The 23,468-nt window shown below is 43.9% G+C and overlaps 1 protein-coding gene across 8 annotated transcripts in view; it reads right to left on the bottom strand.

Moving 5' to 3' along the window:
• Positions 1–10,318, bottom strand: part of CARMIL1 (capping protein regulator and myosin 1 linker 1) — a 192,832-nt gene extending 182,514 nt beyond the window's left edge. For 5 of the 8 annotated variants that reach the window (XM_050309266.1, XM_050325774.1, XM_050317461.1 and 2 more), the window contains exons 1-2: positions 9,929–10,318; positions 6,040–6,137 (exon numbers count right to left, since the gene is read on the bottom strand). In XM_050309266.1, coding sequence (XP_050165223.1) covers positions 6,040–6,137; positions 9,929–9,968 — 138 coding nt within the window. In that variant the 5' untranslated portion in view covers positions 9,969–10,318. Of the gene's footprint in view, positions 1–3,342; positions 3,410–6,039; positions 6,138–9,928 lie in introns of those variants that run through there. The other 3 variants (XM_050305210.1, XM_050306037.1, XM_050307610.1) reach the window with 3 other exon arrangements.
• Between the last annotated feature and the right edge of the window lie 13,150 nt (positions 10,319–23,468).

Genomic DNA, 23,468 nt, shown 5'->3' with positions numbered 1-23,468 from the left:
TGTCATAACAGTCGATGTTCTGGACAGGGAAGAGGAAACACCATTATTTTAAAAGAACGTCCATATTTAACATCATTATCACACACCAGCTGTCATGATATAATGTGTGAGATTGCACATATTTTATGTAAAACTAACCTTGGACAACCCTGGGAGCTTCATGCTCTTAGCAGTTTAATCGAAGTGCACATTTCTTAAGGCAGGATGTGAAATTCATCTCTATTTGAACAGAATATCGTGGATGGATAAAGACAAAAGACGAGCAATGAAAAACAAGCACCAAAGCTTTTAATCCCAAAATAGTTTTGGCAATGCAAAATATTACTGCCTCCACCTGGAGACTGCCACCTTTACAGCTGAAGAGGCACAGGAGCTCATTAAAGCTTTTCTCAGTTGCTTCAGTAGAGTCAGCCAGGTTGTTTGAGCAATATTCAGAAGACACATGGACAGCACACAAAATGGCCATATTTGCTCCTTTTAAAAGTAAACACAGATTTTTTAAAATAAAATTACAGTCTGTTTAAGGAGTCTTTAAGAGCTGAACATGAAGTCTCAGACCATGTGCACAGAACAAATATAAACTTATTTGACAGGAGTCAATTCAATTTTTTTGTTTTAAAAGCCAATGAAAGCATATGTCCCAGAGAAAGTGACAAGGACATATGAATTGCTCCCAGTGAATTTGTGTTGGGCATACAGTACATTTTAAGGAGAACCACCTGCCAAAGCAACTGTTTCGATTTCAGCAGTAGCACTGTGATATTTTAACAAGGAGAATGTAAAGGACTGGGGGCAGAAATGTAACAGAGACTCTTCAATGGGACTTGCTAATAGAGTGCTTTTGGTCACTACCATCACATCACACTATTCTATAGCCTTAAGGTTAGGAAAAAAAAAACCAAACCAAAAACCACAACACCAACCACCAAAATAAACCAAACAACTAAGCAAAAATCCCAGACCAGACATATAGAGAGCACAGCCATTTGCAACATTTCCTTATCTTTTAGGTCTAAATTAACATTATTTTGGAAAGGAAAACTAATCTCAAAGGCAGCTAGACAAGGAGCTTTCTCTTTTCTTAATAGTAAAAAACCTAAAAGTAAGATGAATTCTGAATTCTGGCCTGTCATGAACTACTCCTGAAAACACCAGTATTTCATAAGGAGTTGGTCAGATTTATTTAACATACTGCCTATATCTCACATTTCAACTTCTCAATAGTTGTTATTAATTACAACAAATCTGAGAGAAAGAAATGGCAATGGAAAGTAATCAGCAAAGTTATATATCTTGGCTATTTTGAGAAGAGAAAAGCAAAGCCACAAACATCAAAACTAAGAAGCCCAGTTCCCTACCACCATTTGTCTGTAGGTGATAATTTTCTGACAATCACTGAGGCCTCTGGATTTAAACAAACAAACAAAAACAAAACAAAACAAAAAACCAAAGCAAAACAAAAAACAAAACAAACAAACAAACAAAAAAACAACCACTGAAATATCTCACAGACACACACAGGCCATTCTGCCTGATCCCTTATGGTGGCAAAAAGTGGATGCCTCAGAGGAGAGAGAAAGTGCGTAAAAGCTTATCTTCTTTTCCTGACTGTCTCCTCCCACACCCCAACCAACTCTATTATCATCACCACTGAGACCTCTTCAGCTTAAGATGAAACTGGAGAGAAGGTCAGAAGTTATCGGTGGAAGAACACCACAGGCACTCAAGCACGATGCCTTAACCTTGTCCTCATAAGAAACCAGGTTTAAACAAAACAATCACACAAAACCAAAGCAATCCTCCACTGATTAGAAAACAGAAAACTATTTTAACCCAAGAAGAGGACAGTTGAGTCCTCTCCTGTGGCAGGCAGTACTCTGCCTCCGGCTCAGGGCCACACGGAGCCAGCTAGGGCAGCCAGCTCAACAGCTCTGCCAGAACATGATTCACGTACCGCAAAAGTAGGAAGAAGTCTTGACCAAGACTCCCCATATTGCTTCAGAGCTCTGGCACTCAACTCCAGCCTGAGCAACACTACAGCTACGCCTGCACTCAGTCATTTTCCTGCCCCACCAACCCAACTGCCTGGTTTGACCTCGGGTCTGTCTCGGCACTGCAGCGCTGCTGGTGACCAGTGGAGCTCAGCTGCCCCAGCTACCATCCCTAGTCCTGCTATGTGTCTCCCTGTCCCACAGTGGTACCCCACGATGTGTTCCTCTCACCCTGTGGGGCAACTCGTCACCTTTCAAGGTCTCCTCTATGCCTGGGTGTTTCCTCACCCTCCCTAAGGGCAGCTTTGCTCTGACAGAGTACCCAGATGACCTGGATGGGATTGGGGTTTGGCCCTAATCACTTGAGGACTGATTTTCTGCCCATTCGAGCTGGTTATTGCCTTTTCAGGGTTGGATACCACTTTGCCGCCTGAACACCTGAGATTTGGTGCCAGCAGACCAGAGGCAGTTGAGCAGTTCATGATGTCTACTGGTTTGCATCATGATGACTAATTGAAAAACTAAATAACTACAGATTGAGATTACTGAGGCAGCAAACTCATTGTGCAGACTGAAAAAATCTGTTTTACACTATAACTCCTAGACGTAATTTCCAAACTCTGGTACCCAAGGCTGAGATTCTAGAGCATCTTAAGGCAAGCACAGATTTTATCCACCAGCTTCACCAGTTTAATATTGGGACCCTATCCCAAGCAACACTAGGGGTTTTGCACTGTTTTTCTTTAGTCTCAGATTCTAATTTCCATCTTAATTATCAGAGGAATTTCCTATAGCAGAGTTGTTGCAGTGTGGAGCATAGGCCTGAAAAGACCCCTGCCAGAAACAAGTCAGGGCATGTCAGAGCTAAGTTAGGTCTGCTTAGACATTAAGGCTGTGCTGACCTAAAAGAAACAATAAGTCAAGTAGAACCGAGACAAGAAAGATTTGCAACTAGAGATAGGATGTAATCTGGTGGTGGGATTTAATTATACGATGTTTACAGTTAGGTAAATGGATTAATACTTGAATATAATCAAAGTGATATGCAAGTTTATGTTTAACTACTATGTCTCCTGTGAAATGTAAAACCAATCATGTAACCTTGCTTGGAAAATAGTATAAAAGATGCGTTCAAAATGTGGGTCTTGGGGTACCTGTCTTGGGACAGGAGTCCACAGGAACCCCGGGCCCTGAATAAAGCACCGCATAAACTGACACTCTGTGAGTTTGTGTTTGGATTACGGGCAGCAGAGTGATTTAAGCAGTAGAGGGTTACATCCATATTCTTATACTCTGTACCTTGCATACACTTTGAACAACAGGGCCAGAGGTCAAGTGTTTTTATAGTTACCTGTCAAGTGCAGTCATTTTTAAATAATCTCCCTTTCTCAAAGTGGTACTGATTTTTCTGGATTTCCCTAGGAAGGAAGGAGGAGAGATCATTTAATTAAAGCACAGATTTGGTGTCAGGGCTCAGTGCCAACCTCTGTGATCAACCTCCTCTAAAACCATGAGCACATTTCACAAAGGCTCTGGGGTTAGCTAGATGAGAGCAACTGGTATTTTCTCCTTATTAAGTGGCAGACCCAAGGCATGCCACCTAACTTGCTTGTAAATACCCAGCTACTAATAAAATTTAACCCAAAATCTCAAAACAATTCATTGCCACACGTGCACTCAAGAGACAGTGCTCAGAAGATTAACGTTTCAAAACTAAGCTCTCAGGAGTCGAGGAGCTCTGGCATGAAGGCTGCCCATGCAATCGCATTTGAACCCTCTGGTGCATTCACTTAAGGATATAGTCTTTAATTACTGAATTGCTTTTGCTGCCAACACTTCATTCAGCATTCCGTTTGACAGGCTTACCCAAGGCATAACAACTCAGTATTCAGTTTTACCCACTCTGGTCATAACATGGCGATATGCATTATTTACTGAATACTGTTAAGTCCCAGTTTGAAGTACAAAAATTCTTAATTTTGTTGGCAGATTTCCTGTGGCATTTAGCATTAAACACTCACATACTTCTGAAGCAGGGTTATTTATTTTCATCATAACTCTTTTGAGGAGAGAGTCCTCTGCTTTACAGTAAGAAGTGAGACTGTGTAGACACACTTAAGCCAAAAAGTCTCGACTAATTTGAGGTAGCAAAGTTAAGGTGTCACTGGTGTCATTTTTTTCAGAGCATTCTGCATTTCAGAGAACTTTGCATCCTCAAAGTGAACCAAAATCTTTACTGGTCTCTGCCACAGCAGATACTATTCAGCACTTCTGGGGAAAAAACAAAAACAATCTCATATAAAGACACATGCAATTAGAGAAACATTGTTAAAAAAAAAAAAAAAAAAAAAAAAGAAAAAATTCCATCAGTGATTCATACCACTTCACACAGAGCAGTTTTCTTCAATGGCAAAAGAAAACAAAATCTAACACCAGTAGTCAATAATCAATTTCTCTAACAATAAAAAGAATCCTTTTTTCTTTTTTCCACCAATAAAAATCCCCTGCATTTCTGCATTGAAGAACAAATGGTTCTACCACACAACAGCCAGCAATTCATCCCCTAGAATGACTTATCCTACACACTGAAGACAATGTGCATGCACACGTGAAGTGCTCACTAACTCATGAACCACTTAAATAGGTTCACTCCCTTTCAATACCTCTTCAGGCATAAAAGGTCCCCCATCAGAGATCCAAAGAGATTAAAGACAGACAAAACTCCTGAGTCATCACATTTAGGCATTTTACGCCGACTACTACAACCCTCAGAAACTTCACTGATAATTTAAAGCTTGACATTCTCTTGGTCCCATCAGTTCAGAACACTATTTCAGTATTTCCACAATATATTTCACTATTGATAATAGTAATGATTCTTTGTAAGTCAAAAAGTCAATCAAGTGTAACCACTTCAGTGAAACCTGTCAGCCTTCCCTACAAACATGGCTTTCAAATAAATAGAGACAATCAATCAACATTCACATATTCAATTTATTTCCAGTACTGAAACTGTAAACCTAGGAGCTACATATAACATGGGTAGATATTATGCAGAAAATATTTCAAATTCCTTAAGTAGCAGCTCTCACTGAAATGTGAGCCATTATCTACAGTATTACTGCCCAGGGATAAGCAACATGTACTTTAAGAAGATAATTCAGAAGTGATTAAGAAGTTGTGCTTTTGAAAGACAAAACAGAATATCTGCATGGGGAATGTACCTAATATCTGTAACAACAGCTTTGGCAATGAAAGTTTCAAATATGCAACAGCACTGACACAAGGCACCAAGTCTCAAATTCCTTGCAAAATATTATAGCAGTACAGTACTTATTTGTGTTTGTTACTTCAAGAGTTTTCCTAATAGAGAGGTATCAAAAGAATGAAGAAATACAGTTCCATGTCTTTTTGCATATTCAAGATAGTATGAAAACTTAGTGGCTTATTACCACAGGGTTTTTTTTCCTATCAAGAGAGGCCAGCAAAACTATTCTTGAGAAAACAGGAAAGCATACTTAAGTGAGATTAATTTGACACTTTCCTCCACACATTATGCATTTCTTTTAAAATGCAGATTCTTAACAGAGAATATGTATTAAAAAGTATGAATAGTCATTTGAGTTCAAAAAGCCTAATAGTGTTACTGTTATTCTTCACTGCATAACAGTTTCAGGAGATTGTCAAAAGATAATTTTGCATTTCTTATCCATTTAATACTCTTATGGATATAAACAGGAAACCTAACCAGCAAAGGCAGCAAATTATTTTAGAACACATTCTGATAATGGCTTGCTTGATCATCAGTCCACAACACAGTACCCTAAACTCTGAAAAACAACTCGGTGATAAACATGTGTGTGTGTACACATGTACAACTGCACATCAAATTGCTAAGTAGGCTATCAAGAAAGTAAGAAAATAAATTATATGGATATCTTATGGCACACACAAAGTTCAAAGAATCCTTCCAGAGGAGAATTTATGCCTTCTGAAAAGGTACTGGCTTTTCCTTCACATCTGTAATCAGTCATTCTCCTGTACTTACCAATATTTTGTTATCCACTTTATCTCCCTTGGTTTCCAGCTTAACTTTCTTCTTGACAGAAATTTTGATTTTCCTCCCAATAACATCCCTGACACTTTCTGAAACAAAACAAAACACCTTAATTAAGTACTTTCAGTGTCAACACAAGAAGGAAACAGGTGCTACTGTTGCATTTTCAGAAGGACTCAGAGGTGTGTTGTTCAACTGCTTGCACTCACCGGAGTCTCATGTACACGCATCAGTACTAAACACAACTTAACACATGTACAGTACAACTTTTCTAAGTATGCCACCCGTACAATTTATGTCTACTGTGATAGAATTATCGATTCTATATACCAGGATTCTAAACAAAATTTGATATTTCTTTCCAGGACTACTTACATATCAAAAGCATTCCCAAGACAAGCCCCAGCACTGTTTAGCTCTACTCTGGGAAAACACAACAGATTCCTCACTTGTTATTATTTGTGCTTGAAAAGGTTGCTAAAGCAAATTAGCTCCTTGCATTGCACAAATTCTGGCCTGTTGTTAATATCAGGGAGGCTAAATGGGTCAGGTAACTGAAGAGCAAAGTGTTCACACATTTTGCACTCTGCGCATTCTAGCTGCAAAGCAAACCAAGCAGACTTCCAGATAGTAACACCTGACAGCTCTGCAGCAGATGCTGTGGAAGGCAACATTGGTCTTGGTCCAAGTCCCAGTGACAATGTAGCCACATCATGGTGTCAACACCAAAGTTACATGAGTTGCCCTAATGTTTTAGTAGGTACATGCCTACACACGTATACAATCTTTGCAAAGAACGAAACAAACCAGCTTTTCCCCTGAACAATTTCACCCTGGCCAGAAGGGAACATACAACTACTGACACTGATGTAATCGAGAGATAAACAGAGGAGTTCATCTAGAAGAGCCAATTTGGCACCTTCAGTAAGTTTCACTCCCCAGCCCCCTCTGAAAGGGAATGAGAAGGGAATCTTTTAAACACATTAACCTATTTCCTGCCCTACAACTGGCATGTGTAAAAGGCAAGTCTACACCTTCTCCAGACGCATACACTTTGCCCTCATGCATGCTTAAGTGTAAAGGCTAAAATTGAAGATAATGGGCTACTTCTAAGGCTTTTAATTATAGTGCTCTGTATAGGGTTTTTCTGCACAATTTTCATCCAGTAGTCAGAAGATGTTAGTGCAAACAACACACCATTTATTAAGTCTGGATATTTAGCCCAGGCCACAGTGTTCTGCCTACAGGGCAGAAGGGTGCACGAGTCAAGAAACATGGCTGGTCAGAGAGACTCTTCACCAGAAAGAGCTCTTTCTGAAGAAATGGCATGTTTTCCCCCAGAATTTTTTTATTTTCCTATCAGGAAACAAACGCTCCTCGGTAGCAGTGCCTTGCCCAGTGAGAAGCCTGTCCCAAGCAGCGGCAGCCCCATGGCAGCCAGCCAGCGCGGCCGGCTCCCTGAGCAACCGCTTGGTCAAGAGCCAGGCTGCATGCTCCCGGAGCAGCCAGGTAAGCGAAGCCTGGGGGAAAAGTCCAGCCCGATGTGAACTGTTCTCCCAAGGCTTCCTCTCCCATGGGCAATGCCTAATTCTAGTCTTTCTGTCCCTGCATGTGAACCCAGAAGTGAGCTGGCCACAGTCTTTTTCATAAAATCCTATCTCCTTGCAGAAGGAAAGATATTGCTGTTGTCTCTGCTACCTTACCTCAACCTGCAGCCTCTGCCTTTCAGTTTTTCCTCTCTTACAAACAGCTTCAAGTGCCTGCATCTAGCAAGGGACTTCCTCCTGAAGCACCCGTGTGGAGAGACCCACTTGCTTCCCTTTGGTGTCCCACACAGGAGAAGTGGGAGGGACTGCAAGACCAACAAGCCATAGGAAGAGAAAGGGCCTGGGACCCCAGACTCCACAAAGCATCAGGATGTCAGCTCCTTCTAAGGCTCTATCTGCCTGAAAGGGCTGGAAACGCTTCTTCAAAGAGTTAAAATATCCTCCATGTGACTGAGGACACTTCCCTCCACACTGGGTGGCAAGTGGATTCACGAAGTAAATTTTCAGACTCAGAGATGGAAACATAACATTAAGGTTCATATTTTAAAGTGTTCATCCATTTCTAATGCTGGAGACTTCAGACACCCACACCTCGAAGGAGCAGATCCAGGTGAGCAACAATAAGAGAGGTTTTTTTGAAGACTATGACCTATGAGACCTGACAAAGGTCAAACGGGAAGTGAGTAACAGAACAAAAACTGTAGCTCAAACACTCTTACCCCAGCTTAATCTCCATACTCCAATGACTTAGTATTAAAGCACATTCTTTCACCCTGTTCTCAAAATATGGTTACTACGAAGAAGTCTGTTTAAAGGTTAAATTTTAACATGCAGACACCAAAATACTGCTAGAAATTAAATCAATTTACATGAGCAGATCCACACACCCCAGAAGAGCCCTTGACAAAGAAAGCTGTATAGGTGCAGGGTACCGAGGCTGGGGGGGTAATTCTTAATATTGTCCAAAGCCACGAGGAGGGGATGTGTGAAGATGCCTACTTTACTCTTCCCTATAGTATGCACCACATCTCATTCACAACACTACAGTGCAGACCCACAGTAAGAAATACCATGTATTAGCACCTCAAACTTGACTGGCCATTGTAAAATATGATAAATCCATGGTTTTGATCATAGCCACTCCTAAAACACTTTTCAACTCGTTACTTCTCAGTAGTGAGATACAGGCTAAAGTAAACCACAGGGTTTGCAGACTAAAAGAACAGCAAAATAGACCTATTTTGACGCTACAGAAAAAAACAATCTGTGGCAGCTGCAACTGTCCATCCAGATTTTCACCAGTATTTTATAAATGCTAAAACCAGCTGCTGACTGACAAAAGTGAAGGAAATGCAACACTATAAATTAACTAGGTAAGGTCTGAAGGACTGTATTCAACTCAGCATGTACCTTGTTGCCAGACAAATTTCTGTTTCCATCTATCATTAAGGCAACAGTTTAAATTATTCTAATGCTGGCGAGATCCTTAGATGGCTCTTCAACAGGCAAAACCGCAACTACAACCAGTGGAAGTTTGGCCCGAGTAAGGTGGCTGAGGACCAGGAGCATCAGACCTGTTACCCCCAAATGACACCGGTTACTCGCGTACCGCGATAACGATCCACTAACCCCATTTATCAGAAGCTCCCCAAAAGCCACGACTGCATTTTCAGGGTCCTCGCCATCACTTGTGATTTCCTAAGCGTGTACTATGCAGCACACGGGGGACTCGTGTGCGTGTGGTCATAAAACTTTAATTACAAATACCCTCACTCCCTCGTACGTACACAGGAAAACGAGTCTTAAACTACACCAAATCCCGGGGGACAAATAAAAACATAACGAGCGGAGCCGCAGCCCGTGCCGCCAGGCTGAGGCGCTCCGAGGACATGCCCCGGGCTGGCGGCGGTGCGGAAGGCGCGGGGGGACGGGGCAGCTTCACCCGCATCCCGCCGGCACCACCGCGACAGACCCCTCCGGAGAGGGGGCACACGCAGTGCCCGGACGCGGTTCGGCGGGCGCAGCCCCTGCCCGCGGCCGCCTCCCCGCTGCCCGCCGCAGCCCCGCAGCCCCCGCCCGCCCATTCCCCGCACGCAACAGTGCGGCCTCGCCGCCCCGCGCCGGAGTCCCTCCAGCCCTCCCTCCGCTCCCCCGGCCAGCACCCGCGGCGCTCCCCGCGGCTCCACAGACCCACCCCCGGGGTTACCCCAACCCCTCTCCGGCAGCGCTGCATCCCGCGGGCGCGCACGGCGGCCTCCAAACTTGCCCCCGCAGCACCTTCCCCCGGGACCCCCCAGCCCTCCCCATTCCCGCCGCCATGCCCTGTCCCTTACCGATCAACTCTTTGGGCACGTCGGAGCTCTCCTCGGCCATGGCGGCGGCGCTGCCCGGGGGTGCCCGGTGGCGGGGCTGCTTCAGCGAAGCGCCGTCCCTGCGCCGGGCGCGGCGGGCATGCACCCAGCGGGCGGGGGAGGAGGGAGGGCCGGCCGTGCGCCTCGCTGCGGTGTGAGTGCGTGTGAGTGTGTGTGTGTGCGGCGTGCGAGCGCGGGCGGAGGGAAGGGGCTTCTCCCGCCCCCCGCGGAGCCCGCTCCCCCGCGCTACATGCCGCCCCCGGCTGCCGGCGCGGCCAGGAGGGGCATTCCCAGGGAGGGATGGATGGCCCACAGGCGGCCGGTCAAGCGCGGCGCTCCGGGCTCACGGCGGCCCCCGCGCCGGCTCCCTCCTCCTCCTCCTCCCCTGCGCGCCGCCCGGCTCCCCCCGCCCGGCACCGGCGGGAGGCGGTGGCGGCTGCCCCCGCCCCGGGAGGGCTGGCGCCCTCGCCCCGGCCCGGCCCCCGAACCGCGCGGGAGCCGCCGGGAGCCGCCCGCGCCCACCGAGCACCCGGCGACAGAGCGGGTGGTGGTGGCGGCGGCGGCCCGGAGCATCGCCCTTAGGAAGCCATCGCGGCGAGGGAGGAGGAGGAGGTGCTGGAGGAGGAGGAGGAGGAGGAGGGCAGCGAGCTCGGAGATTCAGCGCGGCGACGCCGGCCCCTCCTTCGCCCGATCCCCCCGCTCGGCGCTGCGGCGGGGGCCATCTGCCGGCCACAGCGGGCGCCGCGCCTACACCGGCCCGGCCCCCCGCCGCCGCCACCGAGGTACCACCTGAGGGAGGTAGCAGCACCACCGGCCCTCCCCAAACAGACTCTGCCTGCCTCCCGCAGTTGCACCTTCAGGCTTTGCCCCGCGGGAATTCTTCCCTGGGTTCGTTAAAACACGTGTGTGATGTCAGGGGGGTGGTTGTCGTCGCCTGGGAAAGGGGTTGCCCAATTTCTTTCAAGAAAGGTTGGATCGGTTCGAGCCCTGGAAGAGGGTAACCTTTGGTCCAGAACTCGTTCGCCTCTCCCTGGCTCCCCCACCTTATCTCCATAGGGACGGCGGCTGCCTCGGCACCTGTTGTGAGATAACGCCATGGCTAGATACAGCTTAGCAAACTCCTTGTGCAAGGGAGCCTCAGTGTCACTGAGCCGGTGCTGGGGTGTGAAGGGGAACCGAAAACACCTCCTTTCTCACCAAATTAAAATCCACGAATTGCAGCATTTTGCTTGTTGCACTTTGCCATTGAGAATTTTTGTCACGCGTTAACAGCCACATTACAGAAACACAGCACGCGAGCTGCCTAATTGCACCCATAAATAAAAGCACAGAAAGATGCTTATTGGATGAGAGCGAAGGAGGAGGCTCAGCAGCCCTGGAAATCCTTTGCCTTGCTTCTGGTAGGGATGCCTGGTTTCAGTGAAAGGATCATTTTCACTGCAGCAGGACTGTGATTGGTCGCCCTCCATCCTAAAGGGGTGGATTACTGCATAAACCTCGTATTTCAAGCGCTCTACAAGTGAGTGGTGGATCTGGTAGATCAAAGTCATTTTGTCTAATTAAGAACTCTGAAATGCATTCAGTGAGAGCAACAACGTGAATCCAATAAGTTATTTTGCTAGTACAGTACCATACTGCTGCACTCTATGTCTCATGGGCATATTGTGGTCTTCAGAAGAAACATGACCACTTTGAAATTGGTGTCACGTGTCATTTAAATGTATTATGTTTCCTCATTGGCACCAACTAGATCCCTATATAATGTCAGAGGTGATTTTAGCAACACAGATACAATTACTACTGAGATGGCTGCAATTTGCTCTCTGTACGTTTGCCGTTTACATGTAGCAAATAAGGACATCCATTAAAGAAAATAAACAAAGACTAAATATATTAATAAAAGAATCTAGTAAGCTGTGCACTTTTACTATATAGCAATGTCAGTCAAATCTTACCTGGATATGAATACATACATATAAATGAAAGGCACAGTATTCCTTTTCCATTGATGATTCACTGCTCTCTTTTCCTTACTGTATCTACACCCTTTTCTGATGGAGATGGAATACCTGCTGACCTCTTCCTTTCCTTTCCTTTCTGCCAACCTTTCCTCTCACCTCAGCAGAAAACCATGTTTCTTCTTCGCTGGATACACACAAGCTTACTTACATCGCAAGTAAGGAACATGGGTGTCTTTTGTAAGGAAAAAAAAAGAAAAACAAAATTGAGAAGTTCACATCTTTTCTAATACCCATGAGAAAAAGTCAGATCACAAGGTCTGTGTGAGAAAGGCCATGTAATTTCATGTAGGTACTTCCACACTAAGTCTACTGCCCTGTCTTCAGCTAAAACTTCCAGAAAGATAACTTCTCTTACATCACTATTCACCTGCTCTGAAAAACAGATGTGTATTTTTGGTTCTATGACCTCTCACACATGAAGCATGACAGTGGTGCTGCAATACAACACTGCCTAGTTTTGGTCTGACACAGTGTTTGAAGCATGGACCTTGCTTCCTTGGCTGCTGCCAGACAACTGCAGGCCTCTCAGCATGCATCAGCTGCAAAAATGATGAGCTCCTTCCTGCCTGTAGCAGTTGGCTGGAATACTGCTAGCAGTATTCCTACCATGAAATGACCAGCATGGTAAGCCCAGGTTGTGTAAAAAAAAAAAAAAAAAAGAATGACAGCAACAGGCAGGGCCTTTTTGTTTTGGTTTGTGTTTTCTAATTACCAGCACTGCAGGCTAATGACCAGGACTGCCAAGGCTATTGTATAATTCCTGTTTTGGCACTTAGGAGACTGGACAGGGTTCAAGGTAGAGGAGGTGCAAACTAAACTCAGGTGGATTAGTGCTCCCAAGGCCAGATTCAATCAGCAAAACGCATTGTTTCGCATTCCTTATTCCCTAGACAGAAGGTAGAACACAACTGCCCAGGCAGGATGATGCTTCTTGCTCCTCCAGCTACAGTAATGGCTAGGTATTGACACTATAACAATATCAGTCTGCTCTGTGAAAAAAAGAATGTTTCCAATCCCAAGGGTCCACCTCCCAGCACACAGACAGCTGGACCACCATCCCAGAGATCTCAATCAATCAATTCCTGGAGCCTCCAAACAGAGAGTCTTCTCCACAGTTTACAGGCAAAGCTGCACCATGGACAGCTTGCCTGCTTTGCAGGGAGGTATATTTTCATCCTTTCCTGTTGACCCTTACTCTCCACTAGTTAGTTCAGCAGGAATGCAGTTGTCACAGACATCTTCCCCAGTTCAGCCCCCTACTGTAAGTCATCCATACCTGCTTGCAGCTGTTTACCACTTTCCGTGTTGCACCAGTTTGAGAAATTGTTTTACTGTCTTGTAACCTGAATGAGTGAAGGGAGGTGGAAAGGAGAATCTTGTCATTTCAGTAACTGCATTTTAATTGCCTCTTATCCTTCCTTGCCCTCTGCCACCAAGAGGCACATTGGCATAGTTGACGAGAACACAGGCGCCCAATTTGAACTGTGACAACAGAAGCAGATGCAGCTTGGATTCCTGTCTGATCTCAGTGGCATTCCCCAAACTCCCAGGTGCAGTTTATACCCTGAGCTGCTCCTAAGCAGTCCTTGCTATGTTTGCAGGGCCTCCTAACCTCCCATTATTGGCACTGGTGCACATGATTGCAACTTAGGTGCCTTGGCTAGGATTGTGCTCCAGTAGAATCATAGAATCATCCATCAAGCTTGGAAGAAACCTTTAAGATCACCAAGTCCAACTGTCAACCCAGCACTATCACTGAAACCCCTGAACTACTAAACCGTATCACCCTGTGCCAGATCTAGATGCCACTTAAACACCTTCAAGGATGGTGGCTCTACCACACCCCTGGGCAACCTGTTTCAGTGCCTAACCACCCTAACAGTGACATTTTTTTCTAATATGTAATCTGAATCTCCCCTGTCTCAGCTCAAGACCATTTCCTCTAGTCTTCTCACTGTAGGCATGGCAGAAGAGACCAGCTCCCACCTCACTGCAATCTCCTTTTAGGAATAGTAGCAGTGCAGTAGCAGTGCAAAATTGCATATCACACCTGCATCAGGCACAGGGAGAATGGAAAGAGGCTACACTGTCTTCTGATAGAGCAGAAATCTATAAGTCATTTTAAAAGTCACTGAAAAGGTAACTGATTTCCCTGCCAAAGGAATAGGATCTGTGTGGTTTTATTGGAAACAATTTTTGTCTAAAGTCTCCTCAAGTTGTTGTAGTTTCTGATGTGATAGAAATGCTGATGGGAGTAGTGGGCTGGATCATGTGTGAGTTAAATGGCTGCAGGGAATGTTGCAACACCCACAACTTACATTTAACCTACAGTAACAGAGCAGGGAGGAACTAGGAGCTTCAGAAGACATTGATCAGCGAGACATTTGACACAGAAAGCGATGTGGAGGCAAAATGTCTTCAAAACTGCAGCCTTTATGCATCAGATTAGCCATTAATTGCATGAAATAACTTTTGAGGGTTTCACCTCTTGCAGTTCTATATTATCATGGCACCTCACACCCTGTATTGACATACAGTCATACTTTAACATATTCCCATTTCCTAGCCTGTCTGCTGCCCTTGTTCTCCTTCTCAGCGTAAATCTCATCTTCTCCTGCAGATAAGGCAGGTGTCAATATGAGTCATTGCCAAGCCATGTACACTATCATAAGGTAGGGTATTTATAGTCTCAGCTGCTGCATGTCCTCCCTGCCAACTTCTCTGGACCTTGGATTATGGCTTTAGCACTGAAGAACCTCAATCTTTTTTTTTCTAAGAAGCAATAGTATGATGTCATTAACATTATGATACGATCAATTGCATGGTCCTGCAGAAGCCAGTGGAAAGATTTCAGGTGCCAACAGCAGGTGTCAGACTAACATTCAAGTCACCACACTGCAGAGCAGCATCGTGGTGGGAGGAACCAGGTGTTCCAATCTGATTTGCAAAGCTGCCTTGAAGCCTGGAGCAAAAGCTTGGGACAACTGATAATAGACGAAACGCCTCATAAAAGACATCTCTAGTTATAAATGACCCAGCCTTGCCAGCTGCATTTCTAAGAACAAATTCAACAGAGTGAACACTTTTCCAGCTCTGCCTGTGCAACCCCACAGATACTGTTTACTGTCCTGGTTGAAGACAGACAGAGCAGGGCCAGACTGTCTCATGTATCACAGTATGAGATAGTCAGGTGCTTCCAAGAGATATGTCATTTAAGGAAATATTTCTTTTCAGTCATTGCAATATTATGGATATTTGAAAGACCAAGAGCTAATCTGCCACTCTATGGAAGTATATGAAGCACAATTAAGACACTTCCAATTATGTCTAAACCCAGAAGTTCATGAAATCTACCCATCCATGCCAGCTTTATTTCCGCTTAGCCTAAAAACAATTTATAGCACTTCCAACTTTGGGCTCTCTCCAGTTTTTGTTTGTTTGTTACAATTTTTACCCAATATATATCTTTCTGTTCATTGTGGTGATAAAATTAAATATTATTTAGGCCCCTCACATTGATCACATATGTTCAGAAACTTGTAGGTGTTCCAGCACTTAGGGATCTTTTGATGCAAAACGCTGTCTGGGAAAAGAGCAGAAAACAAGCAGCTAGATAATTGCATGGTGATAAATATGTCTTATATTGCTGAATGATTGGATGCTTTCCTTGGATTTCGCTAGTTGAGACAAAATTGATAGGGGGAAGTGTGTGTCCTAAATCAGTTGCTATTTTGGCAAAGGAAATGACACACTTGTAAGTAGTCTCCTGTTGTTATCTGTGACTAAGTCTTTTCAAACCCTTTACTCTGTATTCTCTTATGATTATTTCAGTACCCTGCACTCAAAAATTTATTTCGTCTTGATTTTAAATAGGGTGAATATAAATACAACAGCAAAGATATATGTTTTGATAAGGCATACTTTGATGGTAGTGTTAAGAGAATTACAAAGAGCAGTTGATGCCTCATGAAAATCTTAATAAGAAAAAATCAACTCAGAATAATTCTGGTTACTCTGCTTTATTTGAAGGAGGAAAGGGATAAAGCCAGGCTCACTGGAGATAAGCCTGGGGGCAGCACACCAGTGTTTGAGGGACAGTGCACTAGCGAGGTCCTTATCTGCTCTCTCAGTGGAGGTAGAAGATGGAGATACCTGCAAGGGAAATTGATGTGTTAGAAACCGTGGAAATGGCTGAGAATGGTCAGGTAGGAACCTGGGCTTCTCCCTCCAAAAAGGTGGCAAGACCAATATCCCAGCTGAAGTGCATCTACATCAATGCCTGCAGCACAGACAATAAATTAGAGGAACTGCTATATGCAGTACAGCAGGAAAACGACGACAAATTTTCATGTCAGAAACATGGTGGGATGACTTGAGCAACTAGAGTGCTGCAATGGATGGCTACAAACTCTTCAGAAGGGATAGGCAAGGAAGGAGACTCAGTGGGATAGCCCTGTATGTTAGGGAGTGTTAGCCCCTGAGCTGAAAAACAGAGACAGGGAGCAGAATGAAGCACCCAAAATCCAAGGGGAAATGGTTAGCGACCTGCTACACCACCTAGACACACTCAGGTCTATGGGGCCAGATGGAATCCACCCAAAGATACTGAAGGAGCTGTCAGAAGTGCTCACCAAGCCGCTTTCAATCATTTGCAAACACTCCTGTCTGAACAGAGAGATACCAGTTGACTGGAGGTTAGCAGATGTGATGCCCATCTACAGGAAGGACCAGAAGAGGGATCTGGGGAACTACAAGTCAGTCAACCTGACCTCGATGCCAGATGGAGCAGATCATCCTGAGTGCCATAACGTGGCACATGCAGGACAACCAGGGGATGAGGCGCAGCCATCATGGTGAAAGGTAGGTCCTGCTTCATCAAACTGACCTTCATCTATGACAAAGTGACCAAGTCACTGGATGAGGGAAAGGCTGTGGGTGTTATCTACCTGAACAGGCCAGTGATCACCCCCCTGTATTCAGCACTGGTGAGGTCACATCTCAGATCCTGGGTTCAGTTTTGGGCCTCCCATGACAAGAAAGACACTGAGGTGCTGAGAAAGGCAACAAAGCTAGTGAAGGGGTTGGAACATAAATAGGATGAGGAGTAGCTGAGGGAGTTGGGGTTGTTTAGCCCAGAGAAAAGGAGGTTCAGGGGAACATTATTGCTCTCTACAACTACCTGAAAGGAGGCTGTGGCAAGGTAGGGGTCAGTCTCTTCTCCCAAACAGCAAGCAACAGGATGAAAGGAAATGGCCTCAAGTTGTGCCAGGTGAGGTTTAGACTGAATATTAGGAAAAATTTCTACACTGAAAGGGTTGTCAAGCATTGAAACAGACTGCACAGAGAAGTGGTGGAATCACCATACCTGGCACTTAGGGGATTGACTTAATGGTGGACTTGGCAATGTTTGGTTAACAGTTAGACTAGATGATCTTGGAGGTCTTTTTCAACCTAAATGAATCTCTGATTCTCTGATTATTTTATCATTAATTTCCATGTTTCTCTTCCCTCATTTTTTTTTTAGCAGGTATATTTGCATAAAACCAGGGTCATTGTTGCTTAAAAGCTCATCTGCTTCTGCTACTTAGCTCTCATGTGAAAGCATAATCCTCTGCATATCCTAATCACATTTAGTTAGACATGTACAATTTTTATAACTTCAGATGTTGAATTAGGAGCAAAAGCAGATGATTCCTAAATATACAATCTACACTAGCATCTTTTTTTTTCTCTGTTCTTTACAAGCAACTAGCAACACATGGAAGACACTTACCAAGACACTGAATAGAAATGTAACATTGTAAAACGTTTAAAACAGGTATGTGAGTGTTGCAGCTCCTAGGGACACCTGTCACTAAGTCAAGCTACCCCATTTTCAGGGTAAGTGAAATCTCATCTCTCCTCTACTGCAGACTTTCATCATATCAGTTGTCTCAGCAAGCCTCTTTTTCTTGCCATTGACTCCCAATTTAACCTATCAACATTCCTTGATTGGGTTTCCGTCAGCCCCGTGAGATTAAGCAGTCCCCTAATTGAGGTGGTGAAACATAATCCACAGACATTATTTGTGTTGGCTGAGATAAATGAAGGAGAACACAAATCATTTTAGCAGTGAAGTGGATGAAATGAATGTGTATAAAAATAAATCTGAAGTAGTTCTGATCTAAATTTCAAACTGAGCATGATTCTCTTTCCTTTTTAGAAGTCTGAGCTTCTCTCTCAGCCTTTACTATTCTTATTATTCTTACTTCTTCCCCCGCAGAAACTCCCAACAGCCTTTCCATCAATACCAATACCTTTCATTCAACCTAGCAACCTCTGCTGCAAAAAATATATTCTTTAAATCTCTAAAAACTTTCTTGGAATCAGAACATTTTGGAGAGGTCATTGACCATATGGTAAATCAACAAGAGCCTTTAAGAGAGCTAAGCCTAAATGGTGAGACACATAACCCTTCAGCACACACTGTGATAGCCCAAGAGAAAGGGAATAGAGGATGAGAAGTGTGGAGGACAAGACTTCTTGGACAAATCTTCTTGGACTATACTGCTTTGAGACCAGATAAAGTTGAACATATAGTGACTAAAGAGAAGAATGGTAGCAAATACATGAGAATTTTAAGTGCAAACAAAGTTTTCTAGCTACATTGAGCTAGAATGTCAGCCTTTTGAATGTCAGCCACCTTTAGGAGAAGTCTGGGATATCGCTAGAACATTCAGGAGTCTCTGCTTTCACACACAAGACCTGAACTCTGATGTCGGCTGTGGCAGGAATATTTTGCATGGTACTTCTGCTCCCTCTGCACAAGATTTTTCCCATGGAGGAGATTGCACAGAAAAGTCTGAGAACCTGTACTCATTTCTGTTGGTAAACTGTCTACAGAACTCTAGAAGGATGGTGTTCAAAACTAAAAATGTATATTTTTTTCTCAGACCGGAGTATTGCTAGGCTTGGTACAGTGCTCTTCAGGGGGACTAATCTTTTTTTGCACTCAGGCTTGCACCCACCCTGCAAAATCCACAGTTATCTCTAGCTTCAGGAGAACTCCATGTGGAGATGAGGTCTTTCTATAGGATCTCCTTGCCATTTCCATAGTGTACAGAGTTGTCCTAGATGTTTTGTAAAATAAAGTAAGGAACATCAGTCATCCCTGGACAACATATGAAAGTTTTACAAATAAAATGTAGAGGATTTAGTAAGCAGGGAATGTAATGTGAACAAACTGCTGCATGTTCATAATACAAAACAGCATCAGATGTGGTATTACAATGTAGTAGGAATTTACTGGCAAAATGAGATTGCTATTTCCGGGTTTGGCCATAACAGGATATTAACATAAGGGTTGACTAACACAGTAAAGCTGGGGTTACATCAGGTTTTCTGGATGGATATTATGTCACCAATTATTTGGAGTAAATTGTCTAAAAAGTGCTACTTTTCATGTTCAAATCATCACTCTTCAGATCTGAAAAAAAAAATCCTGTGTAATAGGATTATTACCACCACACACAACCTCCTTGCATCAGTGTACATGCATATGTTCCTTTGAGTAGTTTTGCTTCCACATACGGCCATTTCAGTCTATCAATTCCAAGCCCTATTTCTTATTTCTAATGGTATTTGGGGACAAATGCCACCACTGAACCAAATGTGGTGAGAGGTTTTGGTTTGCTAAAGGGGCAAGCAACAGTTCTTGCCATTCATTGTGGCCCTCAGGGTACCACAGGGAAGCCCAGCATCAGCTGACGGGCCTCATTTCACACCCCAGTTAGGTGTTCTGCTCACCATCAAAAAAGAAGTAAATTTCACATCAGTAGCTTTAGAGAAGCAGGAGGAACACTGCTACACCACATGTGAGAAAAGAAAGGCTGTATTTATATTGGTAAATTGAATGGCCCAGTGATGAGTACAGAGACCAGCTCTGCATCCCCCAACACAGAAAGCATGTGGACGTGCTGGAGTCCACATGGTCCAGAGGAGGACCATGAAGATGATCAGAGAGCTGGAGCACCTCTCCTATGAAGACAGGTTGAGAGATTTGGGGTTGTTCAGCCTGAAGAAGAGAAGACTCCAGGGAGACCTTATAGCAGCATGCCAGTACCTAAGGGGGGCTTGCAGGAAAGTCAGAAAAGGACCTTTTATAAGGGCATGTAGTGGACATGTAGTAGGACAAGGGGGGTGGCTTTAAACTGATGGAGGATGATCTTTAAGGTGCCTGCCAACCCAAACCATTCTGATTTTGTGTTTCTGGATGATAAGAATGATGAGCATGTGGTGGCTTGTATCTGTGCTAATGAGCTCCCTTAGCCTTCAAAGGGGTATGTGGAGCATCTTAGTTACTAGGCAGCGATGGAAAGTTGCTAGCTGGCATTTGTAAAGCTCAAACCCAGGAGCAGCTTTTTAGTGCAATGCTTGTTTTCCAGGAGCTGAATAGTGTTCCTGGCACAGTTTATTTCTGGAGTATACACTAAGCCTAAGCATGCTTTGTCTCTCCTCCACCCTGCACGGGGAAGGGGACTCAGAGAACTTCCCTCATGCAATGAAATCAGTGGACATTTTGCTGCAGAGGCAATGATTTCAAGGCAGCAGCACCAAAGGAACACTTTGAGAAGGAAAAACACTTCTAAAATTCCTAAGATAAGCCACAGGTATGAGGAGGTTGCAGAAGGAAAGCCTGCCATGAAGTTCCAGGGCACGCCATCAGCAAAAACAACCTAAGACATTTCTGCTAACCCTATCACCACTTTTCATAGTCACTTGTCTGGGTGTACTGGTTTTGATTGGGACAGAATTAACTTTCTTTGTAGCAGCCCGTACAGTGCTGTTTTGGGGGTTTGAAGAAAATCATGTTGATAATAACACGGGTGTGTGTGAACTGTTGCTGAGCAGTGCTTGCACAGCATCAAAGCTGCTTTCATTTCTCACGCTGACGTACCAATGAGTGGGCTGGGGGTGGGCAGAAGGTTTGGAGGGGACAGAGATGGGGAAGATGTGAACCCTATGAAAAAAGGGACATCCCTGACAGTACAATGTCATGATCAGCAATAAAAGCTGGGGAGGAGTTTACCAGGGCTGCTGTTGCCTGGGGACTGGCCAGGCATTAGTAGGCTCATGGAAAGCAATTGCTGTTTTCTGCATCAGTTGTTTTTCTTGGGTGTTTTTTGGGGTGTTTTTGGTTTGGTTTGTGGTTTTGTGGTTTTTTTTGGTTTGGTTGTTAGTTTGTTTCCTTTTTTTTACTTATTAAACTGTGTTTATCTCAACGCTATGTTTTCTCACTTTTGCCTCTCCTATTCTCTCCCCGCGTCCCACTGGGAGAGGGAGTAAGCAGCTGTGTGGGGCTGAGCTGACCACCAGGGTTAAGCCACAACACCAGGTTTCTCCAACTCTTTTCAGGCCTGTTCAGTAATCCAGGGACAAGGTCCACATGACAAACAAGTCAGTATATCATGACATTGAGATCACATTCATAAAAAGCAGAAGCTCCAGAAAAATCACAGCTGATCTTTTAACTTGCTGTGAATGCTTTAGACCACTCTGCCATTTCTCTAATCTCAAATCACCATTGAAAAGACCACACACTAACTGAATGTATCTGTTACTAGGAAAGAATTGCACACATACTTCTTCAGAATATAATCAGCAATCTGCAAAGCACAAGTTTATGAATAACTATTTGCAGTTTCTAATCTCCAGCTAGTATTTTGATCTCAATTACAGATGTCTCCCAGCTAGGGGAGCAGAAACAAGACTACATTATTTAAACAAGGACATAGAGATTGCAAATTGGGAACTGTATGGCTGGCTGTAACATTCATGATTTGCAAACTGCGCTATTCAGTCAGGGATATAGGTCAAATGGTATTATTTCTGTTGCCCCTCTGGATAATTTACATAACAAACTAGCACAACAAGAACAGTTTATTTCACAATCAGGCTGAAGTTTGCTTTTAGCATAGGAGTACACAGTTCTCATCAAGTTCAAGTGCTCAAATGATCTCTGAAAACAATTATGAAATGGTTACTTCCCCAGTGGAATCAAAATCTACTCAGGAATTTTGTTAGAGATTTTGGAAGCATTTTCCCCAGTCAACCAACCTTGGCTGTCATTTTCTGTAACACCTTTCTCAAAGCACAAATATATCAGATTATTATGATTATGTGCAGTAAAACAAAACAGTGCCAGGGATGAGTTAATCTTTATTTTTTTTCATCTTCATTTCAACAGCAAGGATCCATTTAGCAGTCTTCAGTCTGCACCTAAGTGGTTAATTTACTGTTCAGAACAGGTTTTTATTACCCTTTCTTCCTTCACTGCCTCACTGCACACACGCTCATATTTTTTTTTTCCTGCAACTTGATGCTTTTGGTTCCTTTCACTATGTATTATCTGCTACTGGCAGTAATCTTAGCTCTTCAACTGACAGCAAAATTATGAGGTGCTCAGTACAAGATGACAATTTTCCTTCCCTCATTCTAATTCATTTGCGCTGCCATCAAGGAATCAGCGTCATCTTTTCAACACATTATCAGCTCTCTGATGATAGAAAGCGTTAGCTCCCCATTCTTCAGCAAGAGGTCAAAAACGATTTTTGTTTTGTAACAACCCATTAAATTTTGTGCTTTGGAAAATTCCATTGCTCTCTGATGTCAAATACTTAGGCCGTTGTCTCAGATGGCACAGAGGGAAGAGGTGGTTTGCTGTGAGATACCAAGTGACACAGGCAGCCAAGAGTCTTTCCTGGAGAGGATTGTGATCTACCACGAGCCTTGCTTGGCTGATCACTTTCTTTCTTCCTTTTTTCTTTTTTTTTTTTTCATGCTCTTAGGAAAGTCTCTTTGTTTCAGTATGCACACAGAGGCTCCTGGCATTGTTTTACTAGCTTTAAAATAGTTCTTTAGCTAAATATTGCTGTAGGCGTTTTGAAAGTTAAAAAAATCTGGTTTTATACATTCCCAGACAAATCAACACAACATCCTATCAGAGACAAGACCTGCAAATACTGAAGGTCACCTCTGTATCTTCCACAAGGTGTTCACACTGACTTGATATAGCATCATGTGGCCAGTAAAAAATTATAACATAATTGTGTGCCTCAATAGGAAAAGGTATGTACCTGCACTATTTCTGTATACATGGTATGACTTTGTTCAGTTTTCTGTACAGATGAACTTATCTGGGTAGACAGGTGAGCTCCCTTATCCCCAGGTAGCTTTATAACAGGAAACCTCGGTCAGTTTTACACACGCTCATTTACATTCAGTGTAACAGAAGCTGAAAATCTATGTCAGACAACTGGCATTAAATTGTTCAGCGAACACAGTTGTTGATGGGTGTACAGGTAGATTACAAATAGGACCTTAAGTAAGCCTGGCAGCAGACAGAAGAGCTGGTAGAGAGTGAGAGGCTGTGCAGACCCTGCCAAGGTCCCCAGGCACTGGAGCAAGCCCAGGTGACCAGTTTAGTTCAAGGACACATGAAGCTGGCAGTGTCTTTCCTCATG

The sequence above is a fragment of the Myiozetetes cayanensis genome, unplaced genomic scaffold (genome assembly GCF_022539395.1).
Source record: "Myiozetetes cayanensis isolate MyiCay16 unplaced genomic scaffold, myiCay2020 scf1, whole genome shotgun sequence".
NCBI lineage: Eukaryota > Metazoa > Chordata > Aves > Passeriformes > Tyrannidae > Myiozetetes > Myiozetetes cayanensis.
This window is presented reverse-complemented; position numbering and strand designations above follow the sequence as displayed.